Source organism: Pyxicephalus adspersus, chromosome 12 (assembly GCF_032062135.1).
Source record: "Pyxicephalus adspersus chromosome 12, UCB_Pads_2.0, whole genome shotgun sequence".
NCBI lineage: Eukaryota > Metazoa > Chordata > Amphibia > Anura > Pyxicephalidae > Pyxicephalus > Pyxicephalus adspersus.
Window position 1 is genome coordinate 17,624,160 of NC_092869.1, and position 24,597 is coordinate 17,648,756.

Consider the following 24,597-nt stretch of genomic DNA (forward strand, 5'->3'; position numbering starts at 1 on the left):
AAAAAAAAAAAAAAAACTTAGTATTCATACTGCCAGGGAGGTTAATATTGATAAAAGTAAACTTAAGCACCTGGGGGCTAACAAGATGCATGCTTCATACTGCCTATGGGGAATACATTTGGGGACTCAAGAATGGAAAAAGATCTGGAAATTTTGGTAGATTATATTATTGTATATTTGTATGTAGATTAATATTTGTAGAACAAGCCTATTTGGGCTATTTCTAAGGTAAACTTGATTAAGATAAGTCTTGGGCGCCTCATAAGGTGTGCAAACAGTGTCTTGAGGGTTTACGGATGTTGTCAAAGGGAACATGTGATAAGATGTCATTTGGTATACCTATGGTTTGGCGAGAGCCAGATCATTTCAGTGACGGTTACTTTTGTATAGTGAAAACTTCAGGATATAAAAAGAAAAATAAATGTAACAGAGTATCCTAGTCTACCATCAGCTAAATGCCCGTGGCTCATTCAGATGAAATCCCAGTGCCGGTTTTCGTCACACTACCCTCTCATGAAGAACATGATTATGGTGATGAACTAGGTGACAACAATGATGAAGAGTTTGAAATTCAGGAGGACTCTGTTCGTAAAGGATTTGATCAGCATGAGTTGAGTGATTTGGCACATGATTTGGGACTATCGAAGAAGGCTTCAGAACTCCTAGCATCAAGACTGCATGAGAAAAACTTACTTGAAAAAGGAACGAAGGTATCATACTTTTGAGCTAGAGAAATTGCATTTCTGCAGTACTTTAGAACTGACAGTGGGTTTGTGTATTCCCATATCATACCTGGTTTAATAGTGGAATTGGGAATTCCAATCTACAACTCAACTAAATGGTGACTATTCATCGATAGCTCAAAGTGGAGCTTAAAGTGTGTCCTTCACAAAGTCAACGTATTTGGGTCAGTCCCAATTGGCTATTCAGTTTCGCTTTATGAAAAATATGCAGACACAAGAGAGTCATTGAGTTGTTGCAATATCACCAACACAATTGAGTCATCTGTGTTGACCTTAAAATGGTATGCTTCCTTCTTGGTCAGCAACATGAATACACCAAGTATCCCTGTTATCTGTGCATGTGGGACAGCAAAGCTCATGATAGGCATTGAATGGAAAGGAAAAGGCCTCCAAGATCTGCCCTAAAACCAGGTGATCTAAACATTCTGCATGAGCCACTTGTTGATAGAAAGAATATTATATTCCCGCCTCTGCACATGAAACTGGGTCGGATGAAGCAGTTTGTTAAAACTTTGCCAACTGAAGGAGTCTGTTTCAAGTACCTAATTTTGGCATTTCCTAGCCTGTCATTTGAAAAAAATAAAGGCCGGTCTGTTTGATGGCCCACAGATTCAGCAGCTTATCAAAGATGAACATTTCATCAGGAAAATGTCAGAAGTCAAAAAGAATGCTTGGTTATCATTCAAAGCCATTGTCAAGGACTTTTTTGGAAACACAAAAGCAAATAGTTGCACAAAAATTGTCTAGAAACTCTTGGAGAGCTACAAAATACTTGGTTGCAAGTATTTGCAAGGTGCATTTTCTGCATAGCCAACTTTCTAACTTCTCAGAAAACCTTGGTGCAGTCAGCGATGAGCAACGTGAACGATTCCACCAAGATTTGAAGGTCATGGAAGGACCGTATCAGGGAAGATGGGATGTATATATGATGGCCGACTATTGTTGGAGCATCCAACAGGATTGTCCTAACACTGAACACTCCAGGAAAAGCTATAGGAGTACATTTTTAGCTTAACCACTTACCCGATTATTTTTCAACTGTTTTACTGTAAAAAAAAAAAAATGTCATTGAGTAACAATAAATCCTTTGTATGAACAAAAGAAATTTAAATAAACAATAAATTCAAGTTATTTCAATATTTTTTCATTGTATTTAAAATTTGTATGTTTTTTGACAAAAATGGAGGGTACCCTGTATTGTAAAAACTGGATGTAATAGCAAAAAATGGGATAATTTCTGGATTCACCACCCAAAAATTTGTAAAAAAACAAGTGTAAGATCTAACTAAGAAAAAATGTGTTCCCCAGCATAATGAGTACAAGCGGTACATTTAAAAATACGGACATCGCTGAAAGAGGGTGAATTGCAAATAGCACTAGAATATGGAATAAATACCCTCTTTCAATCAAAGTAGAGCAACATGAAAGGTAATCCCATCTGTGAACATTGTGAGTTACAATATCCTGACTTTGATTCCAAAATGCACAATATGCAGAGATTAGGAATATGTTGAGGTGAACTTCCTAAGCAAAATTGCCTCTTTTTTTTCCCTATTCCCAGATCAAAGCAAACCCCCCTATACCACCAACAAAAATTACTCTCAATGCAGCCTCTTTTTTCAATCCTGAATCCTGAAGTTTAATTTCAGTTCATACGTCTTTTCAGATAAAAGAAAATTACAGTGTCATAGTAACTGAATTTTATCTAGCATGTATAGGTTTGATTTCTTTGACAATTTTCTATCTATGTTTCTATTTACTGTCTGTCGCCTTAACTGCATAAAGTGACATGTTCATTTGGGTTACTGTGGATGAAAGCAGGCTGAATATCTTACAGTCAACATACTGGTTAATTACCAAAGCAAAAACAAGGTTTAAAAAAAACATTGTATCCACTTTTTAAACTTTAAGCTGCCGGATTTGTGTCTGATTCCCTGTTTAATAAAAAAAAGTGTCTGAACAATATTTCTAGATTATTTATCTTTCTAAACTGAAAGCTTAATGATCATTCATGTATTTTCTTTGTAGGCAACCCTGTGTCAGCAGTAGTTACCTGTAATCTTTTTGTTGTGCCAGCACTAAGAAAGATGCAGGGAATCCTGGATCCCAGACCTACAATTATCAAAGCCAGGGTATGTTTTTCTATTATTATTATTATTACACCGTATTTATAAAGCACCATCATATTACGCAGCGCTGTACAAAGTCCATAGTCATGTCACTAACTGTGCCTCAAAGGAGCTCACAATTTAATGTCCCTCCCTCAATCATATGTCTTTTATTACAGTCTAAGGTCAGTTTTGGGGAGTAGCCAATTACCTAACTGCATGTTTTTGGGATGTGGGAGGAAACCAAAGTACCCGGAGGAAACCCACGCAAACACGGGGAGAACCTGCAAACTCTATGCAGATTGTTTCCCGGCCGAGATTGGAACCTAGGACCTAGCGCTGCAAAGGCCAGAGCACTTACCTCTGAGCCACCGTGCTGCCTGTCACTATTTAGTCACTAATGTGCTGAGCTGGGAGATTGGCATCAATTGCACTTGCATAGAGGTATTTGAGACTTTGTAAGGGCTTTTTCATAAAAATCCAGGGTTTTCCATGATCATGCCATTCACCTCATGACAAAAAAATGCAACATTTAGCGCCCTGGCTCTCTGATACTTTCTCCAGATTTTCTGGTCTGTAGTAAAACAATTACTGACAGCCCTATCAAGGCCCTTTAACCTCTGTTTTAGTTAAAATTGAGCAACAGGATGCCAAATATAATTCAAATTTGGCATCAGACGTATATTTCAATCAGCAGGACACAGCTGTACAGCCCAAAAGAGTGACTTCTTCTTCCAGCATACAAGTAAAAAAAAAATTTATTTTTCGTCAGCTGTATGTTAACAGAGAACACGGCAAACTTAAAGTCCACAAAAATCATCCCAACTCTGGATTTGTAACCTCCACCACAAGGGTTCAGTGGTCCAAACTCTATTACAAACCCCACTGAGTGGAGTTCTCCTTTACAACAACCTTTACAACAGTCTGCTGTTTTGAGCATATTAACAAATAATTGCAGCAATCGAATCCTGCAACGAATCGTGCTAATGTGCATTGCAGTAACATACTATTACTTGGATTTTACTGCAACATATAGGTGTAAAGCCAGCGAAAATGTTACACTGAACCAAGAAAAAGAGCTTGCTATAAGAAAGGTTCATTAAAGTTATTTTGTTGTTTTGTTAGTGACCAGAGGGTCATTTAAAAATCAACGTAAGTCCTGTAAAAAAAATATTTGACTTTCCTGGGACCCCAGGCAGTAGCTGAGGGCAGCATTTTACCACAGGAGACATGAAGAAAGGTTTTCTTAGAAAGGTGTGAGCAAATTACACTATCATGCACAAGAAAATATTAACAGAGAATTTAAAAACACTGATTCTGAGTAATTTTTGTGCTTTGTACATTTTAATTTGTACATTGTAAATAATGTCCCTGGTGTTAATGGATAATTGGTAATTTACTCTTTGAAACAGGATAACTATGAAAATCAACTAATTTCACTCAATTACATATTATGTTTCAATTAGAAACAATATTTACATTGCACAGGACTGCAGGGTTCGGTGCTGAATGGGAGATCTATTTCTCAAGGATATAGAGCATGGGCTCTTCAAAACCAGGGTGTGCACTGGGGAAAAGAGTCCAGGATAGTAGAAATCTGGAATGGGAAGGAAGGTACATTATGCTAAAAGAGTACAGGTGTGTTAACATGGAGGAGGAAGTGGAAATTGCAGCAGATAGGCTGCAAACAAGCCTCTGTGGAAACTGATGTTTATTAAGAGAATTATGCAGACAACATACTTCTCTGTGTACTTGCTTCAAGGGTTAATCCCCCTCTTTATCACAACATGTTAAGGTTCCAATATGAAAGATAATAAGGATACAATGTAAAATGTTTAACTTTTTCTGTTCATTGTCCTGACACTGATTTATGTTCTACATTCTTTTGCAGTTATCATGCGATGTAAAGTTGGATCCTCGCCCTGAGTACCATCGCTGCATACTAACATGGCATCACCAAGAGCCACTGCCTTGGGCACAAAGTACAGGTCAGTGGAAGTGACAGATGTTCAGTTCCTAGGAAACATTTTTTTTTAAAAGGCACCAGAGAAAGATCAGTTTGAAAAGTGTTAGATGTATTTGGACTGTATTTTGTCTTCCTGTAGGTCCATTACCACAGTATGTCGGAAACTACTCTGTCCAATAGGTGTCTGGGTACCTAGTTCTGGGTACCTGAGACATATCCCCTATTTTTGCCTTGTGTCTACAGTACTGACCTCACTGCCTCCCATTACAACTGTAGCTACCCAACATGTTTGTTTCTGCCATCCACAGTTCTGTGCAGAGTCCTTAATGCTATTTCTCCTCTGCACTGCCACTTTCATGCTGGAGCAGGGTCAGGGGAGCTGCTGTTGCTTTTACTCATGCCAACCAAGCGGCCACTATATTTGTGCTCCTGAGTGTGTTACTGTATGAGTGTCTGTTAGACTGTAAATAGTTATGATTCTTGTATACTGTATGTTAAATACAGCTGACCTCTGCAGGTTATACCTGACCTCAACACTTAGTAAACTATACCCCACTCTTGTTCACTGTACATTACACTTACATCTCCTGCACTTTCTATGTTATACATAATCCTCTGCACTCTGTACACTGGGATGTATGTTACATACTGCTGATCTCTGGACCACCTACATTACTTTTTTTCCTGACACTGTAACCTGTACAAGATCCTGCCCCTGCAAACATCACCACTTTGTGTATCCTAGGGTGCCCTAGATCTCGCATACTTTCCTATCAACACTGCGTTTTCTTTCTACATTTACTCCTGTATGGTTTCATTGCTTAACAAGTTATGATTTTAATACAGGCAGTGGAAAAATAATGAATCCAATCTTAGGAATAACAGTTATTAAACAATGTTAGGGAAATTTCAAAATACAAAGACAGCCATTGTAATGCTTGTGACAAACTAGCTTATAGTTACACTTTGCATTAAACTTTTTCATTTCAGTTGTGCAAGACTTTTAATTCAGAGGAACACTTCACTCTAAGTAATTATAGTGCTTATTTACATGGTGTTAAATCCCCTAAATAATATACTGAAAATTTAATGCACTACTTCAGTCAGATTCACCATTGTTTTTTCTTTGATGATCTATGTGCTTTCCATTAGCATTTCTTCATGTTTGGACATGCTTTCCAGAAAACCTTGTGATATCCTTTATCTTCTGTGTGCAGACATTTGACAGAGACTTCTTTGTCTTCTTAATCTTCTACCTTGCCTACCCCCGTGTGGGTACCAACTGCACTCAGTGGGGTTTGTAATAATAAATGCCAGATTCCTGCTGGTGGGAGCTATGCTTCCTAAATGCAAATGTTGCCAAGTTACAGCACTTATATACCCATACCTATCTAACCACACCTGCCACAACCAAAAAAGAAGAAAGAAATGTTGCTAAGATATGGTTACTAGGGACCTTCAGATCTTAATTACATTAAATAGGTATCACTGGCTTCTGTTCGTGTGCTTTACAGAATCTTTTCTTTTTAGGCACCCATGATCACTAGTTCTACTTTTGGCTTTTTTTTTTACCAGAAATTCTAGTTTACCTAGTATTGTGGATTGGTTCTATTTAAATGTAATTTGTGAACATAAATGTATTAGGGCTTTTATTGCATGGCAAAAAAGCTAGGGAGTGTCCAGAAACAGAAAACACATATGGTCCATGTTCTAGAGTAGCACGGTAGACTCAGTGGCTAGTACTCATACTTTTGAAGCACTAGGTCACAGGTTCCAATCTCAGGCCGGACACTATCTGCAAGCAGTTTGTATGTTCTCCCTGTGTTTGAGTGGATTTCCTACGCGAACTCGAGGGTTTCATCCCATATCCCAAAAACATACAGTTAGATTAATTGGATTTCCTTAAAAATTGTCCTTAAATGTGTTAATGGTATACAACTGGGAGTATAGCAATAGACCTAACATAATTTAAAGAAGTGCTCATGGAGCTTGTCAGCTCTTGATGGCCCTTCCTCATGGTAATTTACCTGAGCTCTGATTGCTTTCTATGACCCTGCAAATAATCCAAGATATAACATTCACTGGCTTTCCTAAAATGATTGGACTTTTCCTAGGGTGTTAGAGAGCCCTATGGTGTTTGTAGCATCTTTGGTGGGGAGTCATTGGTTGTAGAAACCACCTGTACTTTGTGGCTGGAGGTAGGTTGAAATTATTTCTCAGGGCTTTTTAGATAAATACTTCACTCTGACTATAAAGTATTGAGCTGAGGTATTTATCCAAAAAAGCCCATGGCAGTAAAACCTGAATGGAGTTCTACGCCTTCCCTACTCTGTCTAAACTATTTTAAAAGCTTGCTTGTATTTGATTTGGAGGCATTCACTCATTATGTCATTCGTCCTAAGTGACACAGGCTACACAAAGGCATTGTGTCCAAAAACACTTTTTAGCTCATAGCTACCATTATTATTCTTAATTTCATATTTATAAGGCAATATTGATAAGTTATTTTAGGTCCATTTGCTGCTTGTGACTGTCCAGTCAATTATTTTCTCACGGCAGTTGTAAAGCATTTTGTGCTTCACTCTCTGAAATACACAGAACTACAAATGATGACTCATGCATAAAGAAGTATGTAAAATTACTGTGAAACAAAATATTGATAAATAATATTAAAATACTAAATAGGTTTTTTTACGTCAATAAGCCTATCTGGGTTGCAGTGTCCTATATATTATGTAATCTACTATAGTAGGTAATTAGGTTGAAAAAAGTCCATCAAGTTCAACAACTAGAAAATAAATATATTCCAGATAAAAACCCTATAGGCATAGTAAATCTAGTAGAAGGCAATAAAAAAACATTTGGTTTAATTTGCTCCAGTAAGGAAAAAAATATTTCCTGATCTCATGAGGCAGTTGGATGTTCCCTGGATCAATTGCCTTTACTATAAAACTTTAATACCCAGTTACTTGCTGAAACTACTTCCTCCTATGTAATTTATGAAGGTGTTAAACAGTAAAGGTTCCAACACTGAACCATGGGGTACACCACTAATGACCTTAGCCCAGGCAGAGTATGAATAATTAATCACTACTCTCTGGATGCTTTCTTTAAGCCATTTCTCTATTCATTAACAGTTTGAATTTCTAAACCTTTAAACCCTAACATGCATATTTACTGTCTGTGGAGTGCTGTGTCAAATGTTTTTGCTAAGTCCGGGTATACTATGTACACTGTCTACCTGTTTACTTTTTTCCCCATAAAAAAAAAAAAATTTGTGCACACGCGCGGCTGGAGCTGATGGTCACGTGCTAGCTCCACTCCGCCACCCAGGGATTAAAACAAGCGGCTTGTAGCACACCCCTGGACTACGCTTACCCGATCCAGCTAGCCTCAGCCTACCCCTACCTTCAAGGATGCTGGGCTCCACGTACAAAACCCCAAACGACCGGGAAAACCCTCCATCAAGGAGGCTCTCTACAGGGCTGCAACTGCTGCAGCAAAGATGGTGCCCACTTTACAGGCAGCCACAGCACTCTGTAGATCTCCAGCCTACTTTTCCTACCTCCCCTGCCTCTCCAGCTCTGTCACCTGAACTGGGGGGCATTTCTTGCTGCTCCTGACCATGCTGCTCTTCTGGATGCCTTCCAGGATATGCTTTACAAGGCTCTAACCAGTACCACACACAAGATCAAAGATCACTTTTCCAAAGAAATCCAGGAATTGGGCCACCGCACCTTAAAATTGGTAGGTAGGATGGAGTCACAACTGTGATAAAGAGGCACCAGGAGGAAATAGATTATTTAGTAGCAGAAATTCAATACCTACACTACCAACTGGAAGATGCTGAAAACCGGCCGAGATTTTTTAATATCAGTACCAGGAACATCCTTTAATCCATTACAGATATACAATCAACTGTTACGGCGCTCCAGGAACTTTCTCCTAATATTTCAGTGGATTGGTTGTAATTGGACCAGATACACAGGGCCCCAACACGTCACACCACTGACCCCCCCCCACCCCCCCAGGGTCATTTTTCTAAAGCTGCACTACTGCTTTACCAAACAGTATCTCCTGCGGGCAGCTAGGGAAGCAAAACCCCTTTCTTTTCAAGGTTACAACCATCAGCTCTTCCAGTGGAGCGGATATGTTCCATTTGCTTTATTTTTTTATATTTCTATTTAAAATGCCTTTGTTGATTAATGTTAATGCTGCTGGTTAATAAGCTGTATTTCCTGGGTCCTTATGTAATAGTAGGATCCTCATTCCTGTCTTTTGGTTTGCTGAGCTGCCTGTCCCCCAAAACCCCTCTCTTACCCTGCATAAGTGCCTAGCCTCCTTAAGAGGGCTTTGGGCTCATTTGAAACATGTGTTATTATGTAAGAACTGGGGGTCATTTGTTGGAAACGGTTGTAGATAAATTGGTTTTTGCTGCTACATTTATCCCTGAGTTTGGTAGACACTACCACCTAACTTTACCATCAGTTTTGCATGATTTAGCATCCTCCTCATACCCAATACTTAATGAGTGTGAAGTTATTACTGAATGCTTAACACTAGTGTTGGTCGAATAGCTCACTATTCGATTCGTCAGCAATTCGCTCGAATAGAGCAAAATTATTCGGGTGGTCGAATGTCAAAGTTGAACACCATTAAAGTGTTGAATGGGAGGAAAAATTTGATCACTCCCGCAGCCCTAGAGAAGCTGTGACATGTATTACATATACAGAACATGTCACAGCTCCTCTAGGGCTGCGGGAGTGATCAGGGGAGCAGAGCTGTCAGCATAGTAAAGTTCTGCTGTGCCGGCGGTGATGCCAGAGGTGATGTGAATGTGAAAGAAGAAATTGTTGATGGAGCAAGCGATGAGGTTGCGGCATTATGGGTGGAGTTCAATGTGGGGTTGAATAACACACAATTAATTATTGGAGTCTGCTATAGGCCCCCCAGTGCTAATGAAGAAATAAAAAGTCAACTACTAGCACAGATAGAAAAAGCAGCAAAACGTGGAAGTTTTTTAATCATGGGAGATTTCCACTACCCTGACATTGACTGGTATAATGACACTACAGGAACATCAAAAGGGAAGAAATTTGTGAATTTAATACAAGATAATTTTATGGTACAGTTTATAGACGCCCCAACTACAAACTATACTCTGCTGGACTTAGTTCTTTCTGCAGAGTTTTTTCACAATGCAGAGCTTAAAAAAATGTGCATATAAAAGAGAATCTGGGTAGCAGTGACCATAATATGATTTCATTTAAAGTAATTTGTAAACAGGAAGCAAAAACAGGGAAGATAAAAACATTTATTCTAAGAGAGAGAGGCTCTCTGTGACATGAACTGGGAGACAATATTGTCCTCAAAGAACACAACAGAAATGGGAATGTTTCAAGTCTGTTCTACAAAAGCACACTAAAAAATGTACCTACAACCTATGTGGCTCACAAGAAAAGGGCATTCCAAAAATATAAAAATGAAGGATCACCTTCATTGTTTGAAAACTATATATAGAATATAACAAAAGTTGTAAAAAGGAGATAAAACGTGCAAAACTTTAAAATGAAAGACAGATTTTAAAAGAAAGTAAGGCAAACCCCCCAACATTTTTAAAATATATTTATAGCAAAAAGATCAGTTCTGAGCACATAGGACCCCTAAAAGGTGTCTCTGGGTTGGGTTGTCTCTTGTAACTTGGGATAAAGAAAAGGTGGCTTTACTTAACACTTTTTATAGCTCTGTGTACACAAAGGAAAATTGCAGAGCTCAAGTCCCAAACAGCAATGTCACTGCCTTAAATGAGTCACAATGGCTCAAAATTGAAATGATTGAGAAACAGTTGGGCAAAATTAAGGTTGACAAAGCACCAGGACCTGATGGATTACATCCATGTGTCCTCAAAGAGCTGAGCTCGGTTATTTCAAAGCCATTATTTCTAATTTTTAGAGACTCTTTTAGTCACTGGCATGGTACCGATGGACTGGCGCTCCCTTTTTGAAGATGGGAACCAAAGTCATTACCAGGTAACTACAGACCGGTTAGTTTAACGTCCATAGTTGGAAAGGTCCTAGAGAGTTTGATAAAGAACCACATAGGGGAGTTTCTGCTGGAAAATATTATTAAAAGTGATAGTCAGCATGGCTTTAAGAAAGACAGAAGCTGTCAAACAAATTTACACCGTTTTTAGGAGGAAGTAAGTAAACGGGTAGACCATGGAATAGCAGTTGATATAGTGTACTTGGACTTTGCTAAAGCATTTGACACAGTACCCCACACACGGTTAATATGCATATTAGGGTTAATAGTTTTAGAAAAGTCAATCCGTAAATGGATAGAGAACTGTCTTAAAGACCGCATCCAGAGAGTTGTAATTAATGATTCATACTCTGAATGGTCTAAGGTTATTAGTGGTGTGCCCGAGGGTTCAGTGTTGGAACCTTTACTGTTTAACATCTTTATAAATGATAGAGTTTGGGATTAAAAGTACCATTTCTGTGTTTGCAGATGACACCGAACTATGTAATGGAATTAAGTCCATTGGGGATGTCTATAATCTACAAGCGGACCTGGATGTACTGTTAGATTGGGTAACCAAGTGGCAAATGACATTTAACATTGAGAAATGTAAAGTTATGCTCTTGGGTGCTAACAACATGCATGCTTCATACTGTCTAGGGTGAATACATTTGGGGGAGTCAGAAATGGAAAAGGATCTAGGGATTATGGTAGATCATAGACTTAATAACAGACTTAATGTTTTTCCAGAACAGTGCTGGCTTTTTTAGATGTTTTTGAGCAAAGTCCAATCTAGCCTTTCAATTCTTGAGGCTTACAAGTGGCTTTCACCTTGAAGTGCACTCTCTGTATTTAGTTTCATGCAGTCTTCTCTTTATGGTAGACTTGGATATCAATACGCCTACTTCCTGGAGAGTGCTGTTCACTTGGTTGGCTGTTGTGAAGGGGTTTCGCTTCCCCATGGAAATGTTTCTGTGATCATCCACCACTGTGGTCTTCCCTGGATGTCCAGGTCTTTTGGCATTGCTGATCACCAGTGGTTTGTTTCTTTCTCATGATGTACCAACGGTGGATTTTGTCACTCCTGATATTGTAGAAATTTCTCTGATGGGTTTTTTCTGTTTTTGCAGCTTAAGGATGGTTTGTTTCACCTGCATGGAGAGCTCCTTTGACCGCATGTTGTCTGTTCACAGCAAAATCTTCCACATACAAGTACCCACCCCCCTCAAATCAACTCCAGGCATTTTATCTGCTTAATTGATAATGACATAATGAAGAAATTGCCAACACCAGCCCATGAAATAGCCTTTGAGTCAATTGTCCAATTACTTTTGAGCCCCTGAAATGAAGTGATTGTGTTAAAAAATGCTTTAGTTCCTCAAATTTTTATGCAGTCTTTTTGTTCAACCCACTGAATTAAAGCTGAAAGTCTGCAGTTCAACTGCATCTGAGTTGTTTCATTTAAAATTAATTGTAGTAATGTACGGAACCAAAATTAGAAAAAAGTTATGCACATGTTGAGTTTCCAAGATAAGGTTGTGTGAAATTTGGACTGCCAAGAAATTGTTCTTCATGTCTTTTTGTTCAACCCACTGCTTAAAGTAAAGCTGAAAGTCTGCAGTTCAACTGCATCTGATTTTTTTTCCATTTAAAATTAATTGTGATAATGTACAGAACCAAAATTAGAAAAAAAGTTGTCTCTGTCCAAATATTTATGGTCCTAACTGTAATCCTGTTCCTGTACAAATCATTGGTCAGACCACATATGGAATATGCAGTCCAGTTTCTGGCACCAGTTCACAAAAAGGATATTGTGGAATTGGAGAGAGTGCAGAGAAGGGCAACTAAACTAATAAAAGAAATGGAGGAACTCAGCTATGGAGAGCGGCTCGCTGAACATAACTTATTCCCCCTTGAGAAGAGACGTTTCTATAAATGGTCCATATAGAAAACTATCTTCCCAACTACTCACTTTAAGATTGTACAAAGGACAAGAGGGCATTCGTTGCATCCTAAGAAAAAGAAGTTTAGGCTTCGGATAAGGAATGGGATTCTTCACTGTAAGTTTTGTGAAAATGTGGAATAGGCTCCCTCAGGAAGTAGCTTCAGCGAGTTCTATAGATTACGTTAAGAAAAAGCTGGATGCTTTTTTTGAAGGACAGAATATAACTGGGTATAAATGCTTTAAAGTAAAGATAACAGTCTGTTGATCCAGGAAACATCCGATTGCCTCATGGAATCAGGTAGTTTTTTTTACCCCTGTTAGAGCAAAATGTTCCAATGTTTTTTGTTTTTTTTTTGCCTTTATCTGGGGCCTCTTTGTCAATAGGGTAATATATCTGGGATATGTTTGTTTCCCCAGTGGTTAAATTTGATGGACTTGTGTCTTTTTTTCAACCTGACTTACTATGTAACTATGTATTTGTCTAGGTTTTCAGTTTAAAGTAGAGGTTCAGATAAAGTGTGTTAAATTATTCCCTGTAAATTTTATACATTTTTTTATTATTATTTTAAGAATTTACAATGTATTTGCCTTTCCATGCAGGTAATCAAATGAGCAGCCGCCTCATGAGTATGCGAAGTGCCAATGGACTGTTGATGCTACCTCCAAAGACAGAGCAGTATGTGGAGCTTCACAAGGGAGAGGTGGTGGACGTCATGGTCATTGGAAGGCTATGATGACAGCCACAAGAGAAAAGCTTTGATGCATGTCCACATATCATTGACTGTATCCTGTAATATGCAACGGCACAGTTAGTTTTTATGATTTGGATAAAGTTGATCAGTGTAGTCAACATCTTGAACTAAATTTCCAAAATGACTTTAAAGAAAAAAAAAAATCCTAAAAAAATTTTTTTTCCAAAAAAAAACATTAAAAAAACAAAAAAAACATACAAACCTTATTCTGATTATATCAAGGCAACTTTTCCTTCATTGCAATTGCTTTGTGTGTTAAAAATGCTAGGTCTAATAGCAGTAGCTTTTAGTAGACAGCAGTAGATGCCTGCAAAAATTGTGTTTCTCTCATCCCTAAAGTACAAATACTTAAGCTCCTAAACAAGGCTGTCTGCTTACTTTATACTAGCTTAGATGACACTGCTGTTTCCCTTATCAGTATGCTTCATATCCGCTTCACAAGAGAGCTCTGCTTGTTCTTTATCTTGTATAATGTGTTAATGTGCACAGTGCCAAAAGTTTAGTGGTTGCATCTGGATAAAGACTCCCATCTTCTTAACAAGGAGGATAGACGTCCTGGCAATCATTCCGCTCAGTACTATTGGGCAGTAACTGAATACCTTTTATTTGAATAAAAATTGCTTCCTTAAGTGCTGACAGCCTTTTTAACCAATACATTTAAAAAATGTACAGAAAAAAAAAATCAAAAACTGATCTTGTACAGATTACAGTGTACCAGCATTCATGTGGAGATAAAGAAGCAAAGAATTATTAAAGAACTCTGTACCATAACATTTTCTGTAATGATATTGAAACAAGATTAATTAAATCCTTGATCATTATTTAAAAAATAGTAAAATCTGTTTTCTTTGTTATATGTTATATAAGGTATGATAAAGATTGGATATTTTATCTTCTGTTTTTCATTACTGGTTCTTATATTGCTGGTATGTGTGTTAGTTTTCCGTTTGGAACATTTGGTAATCTCAGTTTGTAATTTTAAAAGCTGTTGAAGTGGACCTTACAGTCCACGCAAGGTCTTGTTTTTTTACAATTGCCCCTCTTCCCCTTTTCAAAAATAGTAACCTGGGTACAATAAAAGTTAATATACTTTCCTCAACATCCTGGGATGTTGGTACAAGGGCTTCTTTTTTGTAAATGTTAGACTACTCTGCTTTCCCAGGGATGGATGGTGATGCCACCCTCTCATAGACACTGGAAAAAGGTGAAGGTAGGGTAAGTACCGTATTTTTTGGACCATAAGACGCACCAGTTTTTAGAGAAGGGAAATGAAGAAAAAAATATTCTGAAACAAATAGTGTCCTAAAATATTTTATGTGCATTAAAAACCAACAGCACAGTCATAAACACATGTAATCAACCCTGTAAAGTAAACAGCAGCATTTAGAACCATTATTAACATTATTTATATTTATTTATTATATTAAAATCATAAATTATAATATAATACATAAATATAAATAATAATTTAAAACAATAATGAAATAATAGACAACAATGTAATCTAAAATTAAAATCAAAATGTACGGTACTTTTATTTTTATGTTGTGTGGTGTTTTTGTACTGTAAAAACCATTTAAAAGCAGATTACATTGTAATCTGCCTTTAAATTTCCCTCCCTGACACACCCCCATACTTCACCAATCACATCACTGGAAGATGACTCATCCTCCGGAGTGATGTGAGGGGGGGGATTTCCCTGCGTGCTCACACAGACTGAGACAGATACGGAGGCTGGAAGCTGCTGGCATGTGTAGAGAGATACATAGTATAATGCAGGATTTCTGCATTGTGCTATACATCTCTCTGCAAGATGCCAGCAGCAAGCAGAGCTGCGGACACCTGGGTGAGTATTTCCTTTCAGTTGTAATCCGATTGTCATACTATGTATGACAATCGGATTGCAATATAATATTTGTCTACTTTGTGTTGTGTACGTGTGTTGTGTATGTGTGTGCTTTCCTGCTCCCAGCATGACTTTGTCAGCCAATCATGCTGAGAGTGGGAGGACGCAAGATACCAGAGTGACAGGAGTCACAGTCACTCTGGCCGCGCTGGACAGGAGAAAAGCCGGAGGGGGGGCTACACAGGGGGGACGGGACAGCGGCTGGGGAGGATACTGGAGAGACGGCCCGGGCACAGAGGCTACATTTGGACCATAAGACGCAGGGACTTTTCCCCCCACTTCTGGGGGGAAAAAAGTGCGTCTTATGGTCCGAAAAATACGGTATATAGTTTTTAGTTATCATTTTAAGTCAAGTTTACTGGCTTTTAATTTTTCTTTTAGTTTTAGGTATCTGCTTCACAATAAACCAATCATTCCAAGTTATGAGAGTACGCAGCATACTATAACAGAAATTTATTGCAGCAATTTCCTCTGCTGAGTTTTGGATTAAATAAAACATTTTAGGCATAAACCTACATAAAGTTGCTTTTTATGACCTTTTTTTTTACAACTTGATTGCATAGTCATATAACAGTTTGCTATCCTGCTACATACATTACTTGTGTCTATAACAGTGTAATTTTGTATGTATACCTTTCTCTCTGATATAGTAGTTGTCTATTTTATTCATTACAAATAACCTAACTTGGTAACATTTGTCTATCCTGACTTGTGCTCTTTGATGAAAAAACCTCAACATTAGTTTTCTTCTTCTTGTTCTGTTTTGTTCTTTAAACATTTTCATACATTCAGATTGTGTTAAAAACCGACCCTGAAAATGAAAGCTGTCAGCAAGAGTGGTTTCACTGATATCTTTCAGACCACTACAGAAACCTTTAAGTTTCACAATGTTAACATTAACAAATATGGGCTTTGGACACATCTATGGTGTGGAGGAGAACACGGGAGATGGGCCCTCGCAGAAAGAAAGCTGGACAAGAGAGCCAACAATCCAATATCAGGATCTGTATCAGCATCTTTGTGTATAAGGTAACAGGAGCAGCCCTGCCAGTGCTCTACATGATAACCCCACAAAGGATGATGGGCTGGTAACCCTAAAGGCCTCCAGCTGTTTGCTGCAAGGCATCACCAGGTCACAACCCTCAGGGTCACCCCACCTGAGGGAAAAGGAGCTTCACTGAGACAAGCAGTGTCCAACAAGCAATGGAGGGCAACCACAGTGATGAGGGATCAGAGCTTACCAGGAATACATGATCACGAATGAGCCTGAGGCAGGTGTAATCCATGGTCCAAGCAAGGGTCAGGACAAATAACAATAGCGAACAAACGTAGACCAGCAAAGGTAGCTTGTGCAGTCACAGCACCAGCTACCATAATTTCTGAGGATAAAATAGCCCCTGCCCTTTTAAGGAGCCCCATCTCTCTGGGCTGTGTCTGTGTAGTCTATGGACTTGCAAGACCGGGGAGTGTGGTTGTGCTCACCCAGCAGGCAATATTAGGCAATAACAGTCAGCGTGGTGGGGAAGACCAGAGTGGGACACCGCACAATGGTTCAGTGTAAAATGCAGTAGAAGCTAAAGGTGGTATAACAGCCCCCCCTATAGGCAGCCACTGGGTGCTCCCATGGACCTGGTTTATGTGGGTGTGCCCAATGAAATCCTTTTACCAACCTGTTAATGTGAAGATTACCAGAATGTTCCCCGCAGTTGTCTTCTGGGCCAAATTACTTCAATTTGACCTGTATTGGGGGCAGTCTGGTGACCTCCCAGAGTCTAGCACGGCCACCACCTCAAATTCTTCATTGCCTTCAACCACAACCAGAAGAAAGCATCTACCAGCCAAGGGGCTTTTGCCACCAGTTCCAAACATGTATTATGGAATACCTTATAAAACTTTAAGGATTCGGAAATGTTGTTGTAAGGTTGGCATCGGAGAGCCAGACCAGGTCCCCAAGCTTAAAGTCCCCCTCTTCCTGTCAGCTTCACTGTACTTGGACAAGACAGAACCTGACCTAAACCCAAAAACTTGACAGGGAAATTTAGGAACAAAGTCAGATGAAATCCAGTTAGCAAAACATGAGAGACTGAGCCGTGGTTGTGTGGACAGCATTAATATATGCAAAATCTGCAATAGGAACCAGGGAGACCCAGTTGTCCTGTGAAGCAGCTGAGCAACAGCAGAGATGTTTTTTAAGGGTTTGCATTGTCAGATATACTGTTATCCAGAATTCCATGAAGGCTGACTATTTCTCTTCATTGGGATAGAGTTTTAGTGATGCAAACAATCACTATGATAAAGAATTGTACACCCCTGAAGGGAAAAAGTTCCACACAGCCTATCCCAACCCAAGGGCGGATTGGGATGGGTAGGTGTCTCAGTAATCCCCACTGTTTAACTCCCCTACTCTTGAGGCTGTAACACGTAGCACATAAGGATGCAAATGATTATCTTGGGGAACTTCTGGTCACCAAAAAGTTTGCTGTAGCAGGTCCGGAGTCTTGGACACTTTTCGAGACAAACTAGGGTGGCAAGCTGGCATTTCTTAGGAACAAAAATCTTCTCTCCTTGATCTGTTCCAAAAGTTCAGACCAAATTGGCAGGAATTTTTTAGCTAGAATAGTATCGGGCAGAGATGGTGTTAAGTCCTAAGGAAACATATGAACTAGAGTGGCAGCTTTAGTATTATTTGCAGCAGGGCAGAAAGTCACATGGAAATTTAAGCAAGAAAAAGAAAAGAGCCAGATTGGCTTGGTAAGATGTAAGCCTCTTTTCCCTCCTCAGTTTCTCCCAGATTTTTGTGATCCGTAAAGATAAGGATAGCTTGCGCGTCTCCCTCTAAAAGGTAATTCCATTTATCAAGGGCAGACGCCAACAATTCTCTATCACTGATGATATGTCCCTTTTAGGAAAAGAAAGAGATTGGATGCAAAGGAGCATTGGATGCATCGTAATAGGATGACTCGGGTAGCAGATTCTGATGCATCAACCTCCATTATAACTGGCAGCGAGGAGTCCGGATGATAAGGTCTGGGAACTCGATTGTGTGTTTCTCAAATTTACATTTTTTGGGCTCTGAATACAGCCAATGAAATCAGAGGCAACCTAGGACCTTCTTGACATGGATTCTATGCTCCCCCAGGGATGGAGAAAAGATCAGGATATCATCATGTTACAATATTAGAAACAAGTTAGGAAAACCATGACAAATGTAATTTACATTGTACCAGGAGTTTTTCAGAGCCCAGAGTGCATGACCACATATTCAAAGTTATCAGAGTAAATTTTGAATGCTGTCTTCCATTCATACATTTAATTTGTTTTCCTCCCGTATTCTTAATAAATTGTAGGCTCCATGCAAGTCCAACTTGGTAACGATCCAGGCTGATCTCAACCGTTGTACAAGTTCCAGAACGAGTGGAATTTAAAAGTGCTTTTTGATTGTGACCTTGTTAAGGTCTCCGTAATCTATAAAAGGATGGTAACCTTCTTCCTTCTTCACCACAAAGAATATGCCTGTGAGAACCAAGAAATAAGTACAAGCCCTGGAATTAAGGATGGTCTGCACTTTAAGGATTCTTTCAGGGCCCTGGAGGGATAACAAGAAGGAGACATAAACTGAGGAGGAGTTATCTCACCCTCCCCCACTGCCCTGATAGGGAAGGGCAGCTTAGCAGCAGATTACTAGGAGATCCACAATACAGGAAGAGGTTAGTCTAGAACTTACTCTGGTGCTCTTCTTCGGACAGTGACCAGGCAGAACACGGAGTCCCGCAGTTAGCCAACCCAATCAAAAAATCAATTCATCTTTAGTGACTCAGACAACTCAATATGGAATTAGTGCTTTAGAGTGGCTCAATTCTATTGTGTATCTAAACTCCATCTGCGGAAGTCGGAAATATATTCCCATACCAGTTGTCGGTCTTGATGAAGGCTGTGGAGGGCCACTTCACAGGTGGTGGCAGGCCAGGGATAACCTGCTAATCTCTCAAAATATAGGAGTTTGCATTACTCAGGGCTTCACTACTGCATTCCATCATTTAAAAGGCCCAGGCCTAGGGCTTATACTGAAGGAGAGATATGATGGTGCCCACTTTGTTGCATTTAATTGCAAAGGTTCTAAGCTGCACCAAAAATATTGCTGACAGGAATTGTGGAAGGCCCAGAACTGATTTTTTTTTTTATGAAACGTGTATGAGTTTTTATTGAAAAATTTTTTACAAATACAACAAAAGAAACAAAACAAAAAGAACATGGACAAGAACACAGCATACAGGAGCATTAGCAACATATTACCAAAACCATAAGGCATAAAGTAGGAACAAGTATATATACACATACACATATACATACATAAAAGCTACAAGAAAAAATACAATAGTGGAGTGCAAATGATGCAATGTGGTTTCCAGCAATAAACATGACAAACCAGTAAATTCCTGTATACAGGGCATAACATCAAAAATGGGGAGGGAGGAAAAGGGGATTCCGTTGCGATTTGCTATATAACAAAAGGAGGGGAGCAAAACAAGACCATCACATCTGTAACTGAGCATAATAGTCATCCCATGGCTCCCAGACCTGTTTGAAATTTAGTGACAGTGTTCCTGAGCAGGGCAGTAAGGTATTCCATTATTCGGATATCCTGAATGCGGGCGTATAGTTCTTCTAAGGATGGAGGGGAGACAGACTTCCACTTAGTGGAGATCAGGGTATGGGCCGCTACCAAGATGTGTGTGATGAGCTTGGTAGGACCTGTTAAGGGCAACCCTATCAGGTGATGTAGAGGATCTAAAGTGGATTGCCATTTGGTCACCTTCCCCAGTAGCTGGTTAACCTTATCCCAGTAACTTTGTATAATAGGGCAGAACCAAAAAATGTGTTCTAGCGTCCCACCGTAGGACCTACAGCGCCAACAAGTTGGATCAGCCTCTGGGAACAGCCTATGGAGCACGTCTGGGGTGTGATACCACTGGAATAAAATCTTATATAAATTTTCTTTATAAAGAGTACAAATGGAGCTTATTTTTGCTGCCTCCCAGACGGCAGACCACTCCTCCCCATCAAGGGTGCGGCCCAAGACAATTTCCCACGTACACATATAAACAAATTTACCAGAGGCCTTCCTTTGTTGACACATGAAGAAGACGGTAGATAGAGGAGATAAGGCCCTTAGCATAAGGACCAGCTGCACACAACCTTTCAAAGGGAGTTTTTTGAGAAAAGCTGGGAGATTGCTGAAGAGAGAGGACAAAATGCCTGATTTGTAAGTATGCATAAAAGGAAGTGCGGGGGAGGTCATATTTCTCCCGCAACTCCGGGAAGGTAAGTAATCTCCACTCCAAGGGATGCAAAATATCCTGGATATGAAAAAGCCCTCTCTCTCGCCAGGGTAGCCACATAGATCTGGTAAGGCTGTCAGGTATCGGGGGTGTGTATAATAGAGGTAAGTACAGAGGCAGGGGCGGAAAGGCCATATTTAAGTTTGTGAGCTCTCCATATATTCCTCATAAACATCATCGGTGCAAGTAAATCTCTATCTGTCAGTAGCAGTGAAGAACTCCATAGCATAACATTGGGGTGCAGAGGGGCGAGCCAGGCCTCCTCTATCTCCCGGCAGACACTGGATGAAAACAATTTGGTCCATGCGGGCAGAAATCGAAGGTAAGCCGCTATATAGTATTTAATAGGATCTGGTGCCCCAAGGCCACCCAGATCTTTGGGTGTACAAACCACTGTCTTGGACAGTCTATGTCTCCTATATGCCCAAATAAAATTCAAAAAGCCAGCCTGCACCAGAACTGATTTTAATCCCCAGAGAACCAGTCAGGAAATTAGGATCATGGGTTCAGATGCAACAGGAAGAAATAGTTCCTGAAGTACAGGCTAACTTGACAGTTAGCCTGAGACATTTTAGAAATTACGAATGATTGAAGCTGAGCATAATGAAAGAATTCAGTGGGGGGCATTTTCTTATTTTGTTGTACCAAGATTTTAAGCTTCTGCTTGCATTCTGAGGCAGCTAGTGTGGGATCACCTGAGGTGCAGAATTTAAGTGACATTTGGTATTTACCAAAGCAGCCCGCAAAATGTAATTGACCAGCATCCTTAGAGGCTGCCAGGCGACAGACAGGGGTTATCTGAGGTTCAGACAAAAGTCAGGTCAGGCACTAGACAAGTGTAATCGAAGGTCCAAACAAAGATGGGGCAAATAACAATAGTAAGCAAGTGTAGAATAGCAAGGCATCTAGTGTAAAGTCACATTTGTGTGACTTTTACACATTAGTGTAATGTCCTTTTAAGGAGCGCCTCTGACCTAGGCTGTGACCATGTGTGCATTTTTGACCGTGGCTGCACATACCCGGTCATCTCTGTCAAGCCGTGAAAGAGAGCAGGGCCAAATCTGACAGTTTGGTGGGGGTACCATACACAATTTGGAGCCACCTGATGAGTTCTTGTGATGAAATTCACAATTTTGTTTTTCATTTTTTTTGTGTGTGATTTTTAATTCAGCCTTTAGTGGGTAATTATTTTGTTTTTCAATAACCATTTATACATCATTTTGTTCTCAGTTAATCACACAATGTAAATTGTAAAAAATGTTCAGCTTGAATATTTTGGCAATTGGAATATGTCATGTGATTTTAGTGTATGCTTTGTATTCTTTAGTAGCACATGATAATAATTCTTCTGCAAGTTAAATAAAATGTTTAATTTCTGTAAGTAAAATAAAAAATGTGGATGTATTCATAGAAATTTCATTATCCATCCATTTAGTAAAAAATGTTTTTACATAAACCTTCATGTCATTTACTGTATTAATATTTCCATACCTAAATTTCCAGAACATGTGTGATATTTGATCTACTTTCAATAGCAGTTGCTACTGGGTTTTCAACAGTGTATGTAGGAATTATGTCAATGTGTAAAGTATCCAAAGATGGGTTGATATTGTGTACATTAAATATATTTTTATTTTCAGTGCTGATTATACAGCTGCCTAAAATCAACAATTGTCATATTCCCATAACACTGTTCAACAGTAATCTGAATGTCTAAGAATATGTGCTGAGAGTCACTTAGTTTGAAGTACCACACTGCTGTTGATTTATCATGTTTTCATGTTTTAAGAACTAAAATGTGCAGTGTTTGAACAACATACAGGAGAACAAGGAGTAAAGGAAGGAAATCAGCAGTGTGATGATACTTATTAAAATTGCAAATAGGCAGAAACACAGGATTTATTGAACTAAATAGGTAATATTTGGCAATTTAATTGGTATATATATTTGTATTTTTAAAACAATATGGTTCTGAAAAAATGATTGAAGCTGAGCATAATGAAGGAATTCAGTGGGGGGCATTTTCTTATTTTGTTGTACCCAGATTTTAAGCTTCTGCTTGCATTCTGAGGCAGGTAGCGTGGGATCAGGTAAGAGCCTACCAGGAGATGAAAGAAAAAACAAACAAAAACTTGTAAAATTCGTAAAGTATAAAAGCATCATCGCCATTTACCTTAATTTTGTCTTTTCTTTTTTTGAATGGGGGGGGGGGGGAACACAAGAGGGATATGGATAAACACAACATTTTATATGAATGCATAAATAAGTGTTTAATGGCTCTTGGTGTGAACTAGGGGGAAGTGAATTGAAACTTGAAAAAAAAAGGTATCATGGTAAAGTACTTGACAGGTCAGGGCCAGTGGAAGTATTGTGAGCCAGTTGGAGGCTGTGTGGTATGAAAGAGTGAAGTTGTACATACACATGTCCTCAAAGAGCTGAATTCAGTTATTTCAAAGCCATTATTTCTAATTTTTAGAGACTCTTTAGTCACTGGCAAGGTACCGATGGATTTGCATAAGGCCAATGTGGTTCCTATCTTCAAAAAGGGAGGAAAGTCATTACCAGTAACTACAGATCCGGTAATTTACTGTCCATAGTTGGAAAGGTCCTAGAGAGTTTGATAAAGAGCCACATAAAAGGAGTTTCTGCTAGAAAATAATATTGTAAGTGATAGTCAGCATGGCTTCAAGAAAGACAGAAGTTGCCAAACAAATGTACTCTCTTTTTATAAGGAAGTAAGTAAACAGGTAGACAGTGGGATAGCAGTTGATATAGTGTACTTGGACTTTGCTAAAGCATTTGACATTGTACCCCACAGAGGGTTAATATGCAAGTTAGGGTCGATAGGTTTAGAAAAGTCAATCTGTAAATGGATAGAGAACTGTCTTAAAGATTGCAATTAATTAATTAATTGTAATTAATGATTAGTTGTAATTAATGATTCATACTCTGAATGGTCTAAGGTTATTAGTGGTGTACCCCAGAGTTCAGTGTTGGGAACTCTACAGTTTAACATCTTTATAAATGATAAAGAGTTTGGGATTAAAAGTACCATTTCTGTGTTTGCAGATGACACCAAACTATGTAATGGAATTAAGTCCATACAGGATGTCTATAATCTACAAGCAGTCCTGGATGTACTGTTTGATTGGGCAGCCAAATGGCAAATGACATTTAATAGAGATAAATGTAAAATTATGCACTTGGGAGCTAACAACATGCATGCTTCATACTGTCTAGGGAGAATACATTTGGGGGAGTAAGAAATGGAAAAGGATCTGGAGGATCTGCTATATCATAGACTTAATAACAGCATCCAATGCCAAGCTACAATATCTAAAGCTAGTAAAGTATTTTCTTATATTAAAAGAGGAATAGACTGCAGGGATGGAGACATTATCCTGCCCCTGTACAAAGCATTGGTCAGACCACATCTGGAATATGCAGCCCAGTTTTGGGCACCAGTTCACAAAAAAGACATTGTGGATTTGGAGAGAGTGCGGAGAAGGGCAACTAAATTAACCTCCCGACCGTTGAGCCCGACCTTGGTACGGGCTAAAAAAGAGTGCTATTTTGGTTAACCCCGAGATTTTCCCTACATTAAAATCCCCACTTACCTGGTCCCGCTGTGCTCATCCAGCGTCGTGTTCGTGTTCCAGCGTCGTCCTCCGTCGATCGTCGTCCGTCGATCACCCTTTCCAGCGTCGGGTGCCTTCTCCTATACCAGCGGGACCGGTAAGATGCCGGCCGGCGTAACAGAAGATTTACGCCGGCCGGCTTCTTACCTGGTCCCGCTGATCGTCCCGCGTCGTTCTCC

The 24,597-nt window shown here is 39.3% G+C and overlaps 1 protein-coding gene across 31 annotated transcripts in view; it reads left to right on the top strand.

Annotated features, from left to right (window-relative positions):
- GPHN (gephyrin) overlaps nucleotides 1-14,373 on the top strand; it is a 401,006-nt gene extending 386,633 nt beyond the window's left edge. For all 31 annotated transcript variants that reach the window (XM_072428975.1, XM_072428977.1, XM_072428985.1 and 28 more), the window contains 3 exons: nucleotides 2,772-2,875; nucleotides 4,743-4,839; nucleotides 13,384-14,373. In XM_072428975.1, coding sequence (XP_072285076.1) covers nucleotides 2,772-2,875; nucleotides 4,743-4,839; nucleotides 13,384-13,517 — 335 coding nt within the window. In that variant the 3' untranslated portion in view covers nucleotides 13,518-14,373. The remainder of the gene's footprint in view (nucleotides 1-2,771; nucleotides 2,876-4,742; nucleotides 4,840-13,383) is intronic.
- The last annotated feature ends 10,224 nt before the right edge of the window (nucleotides 14,374-24,597 follow it).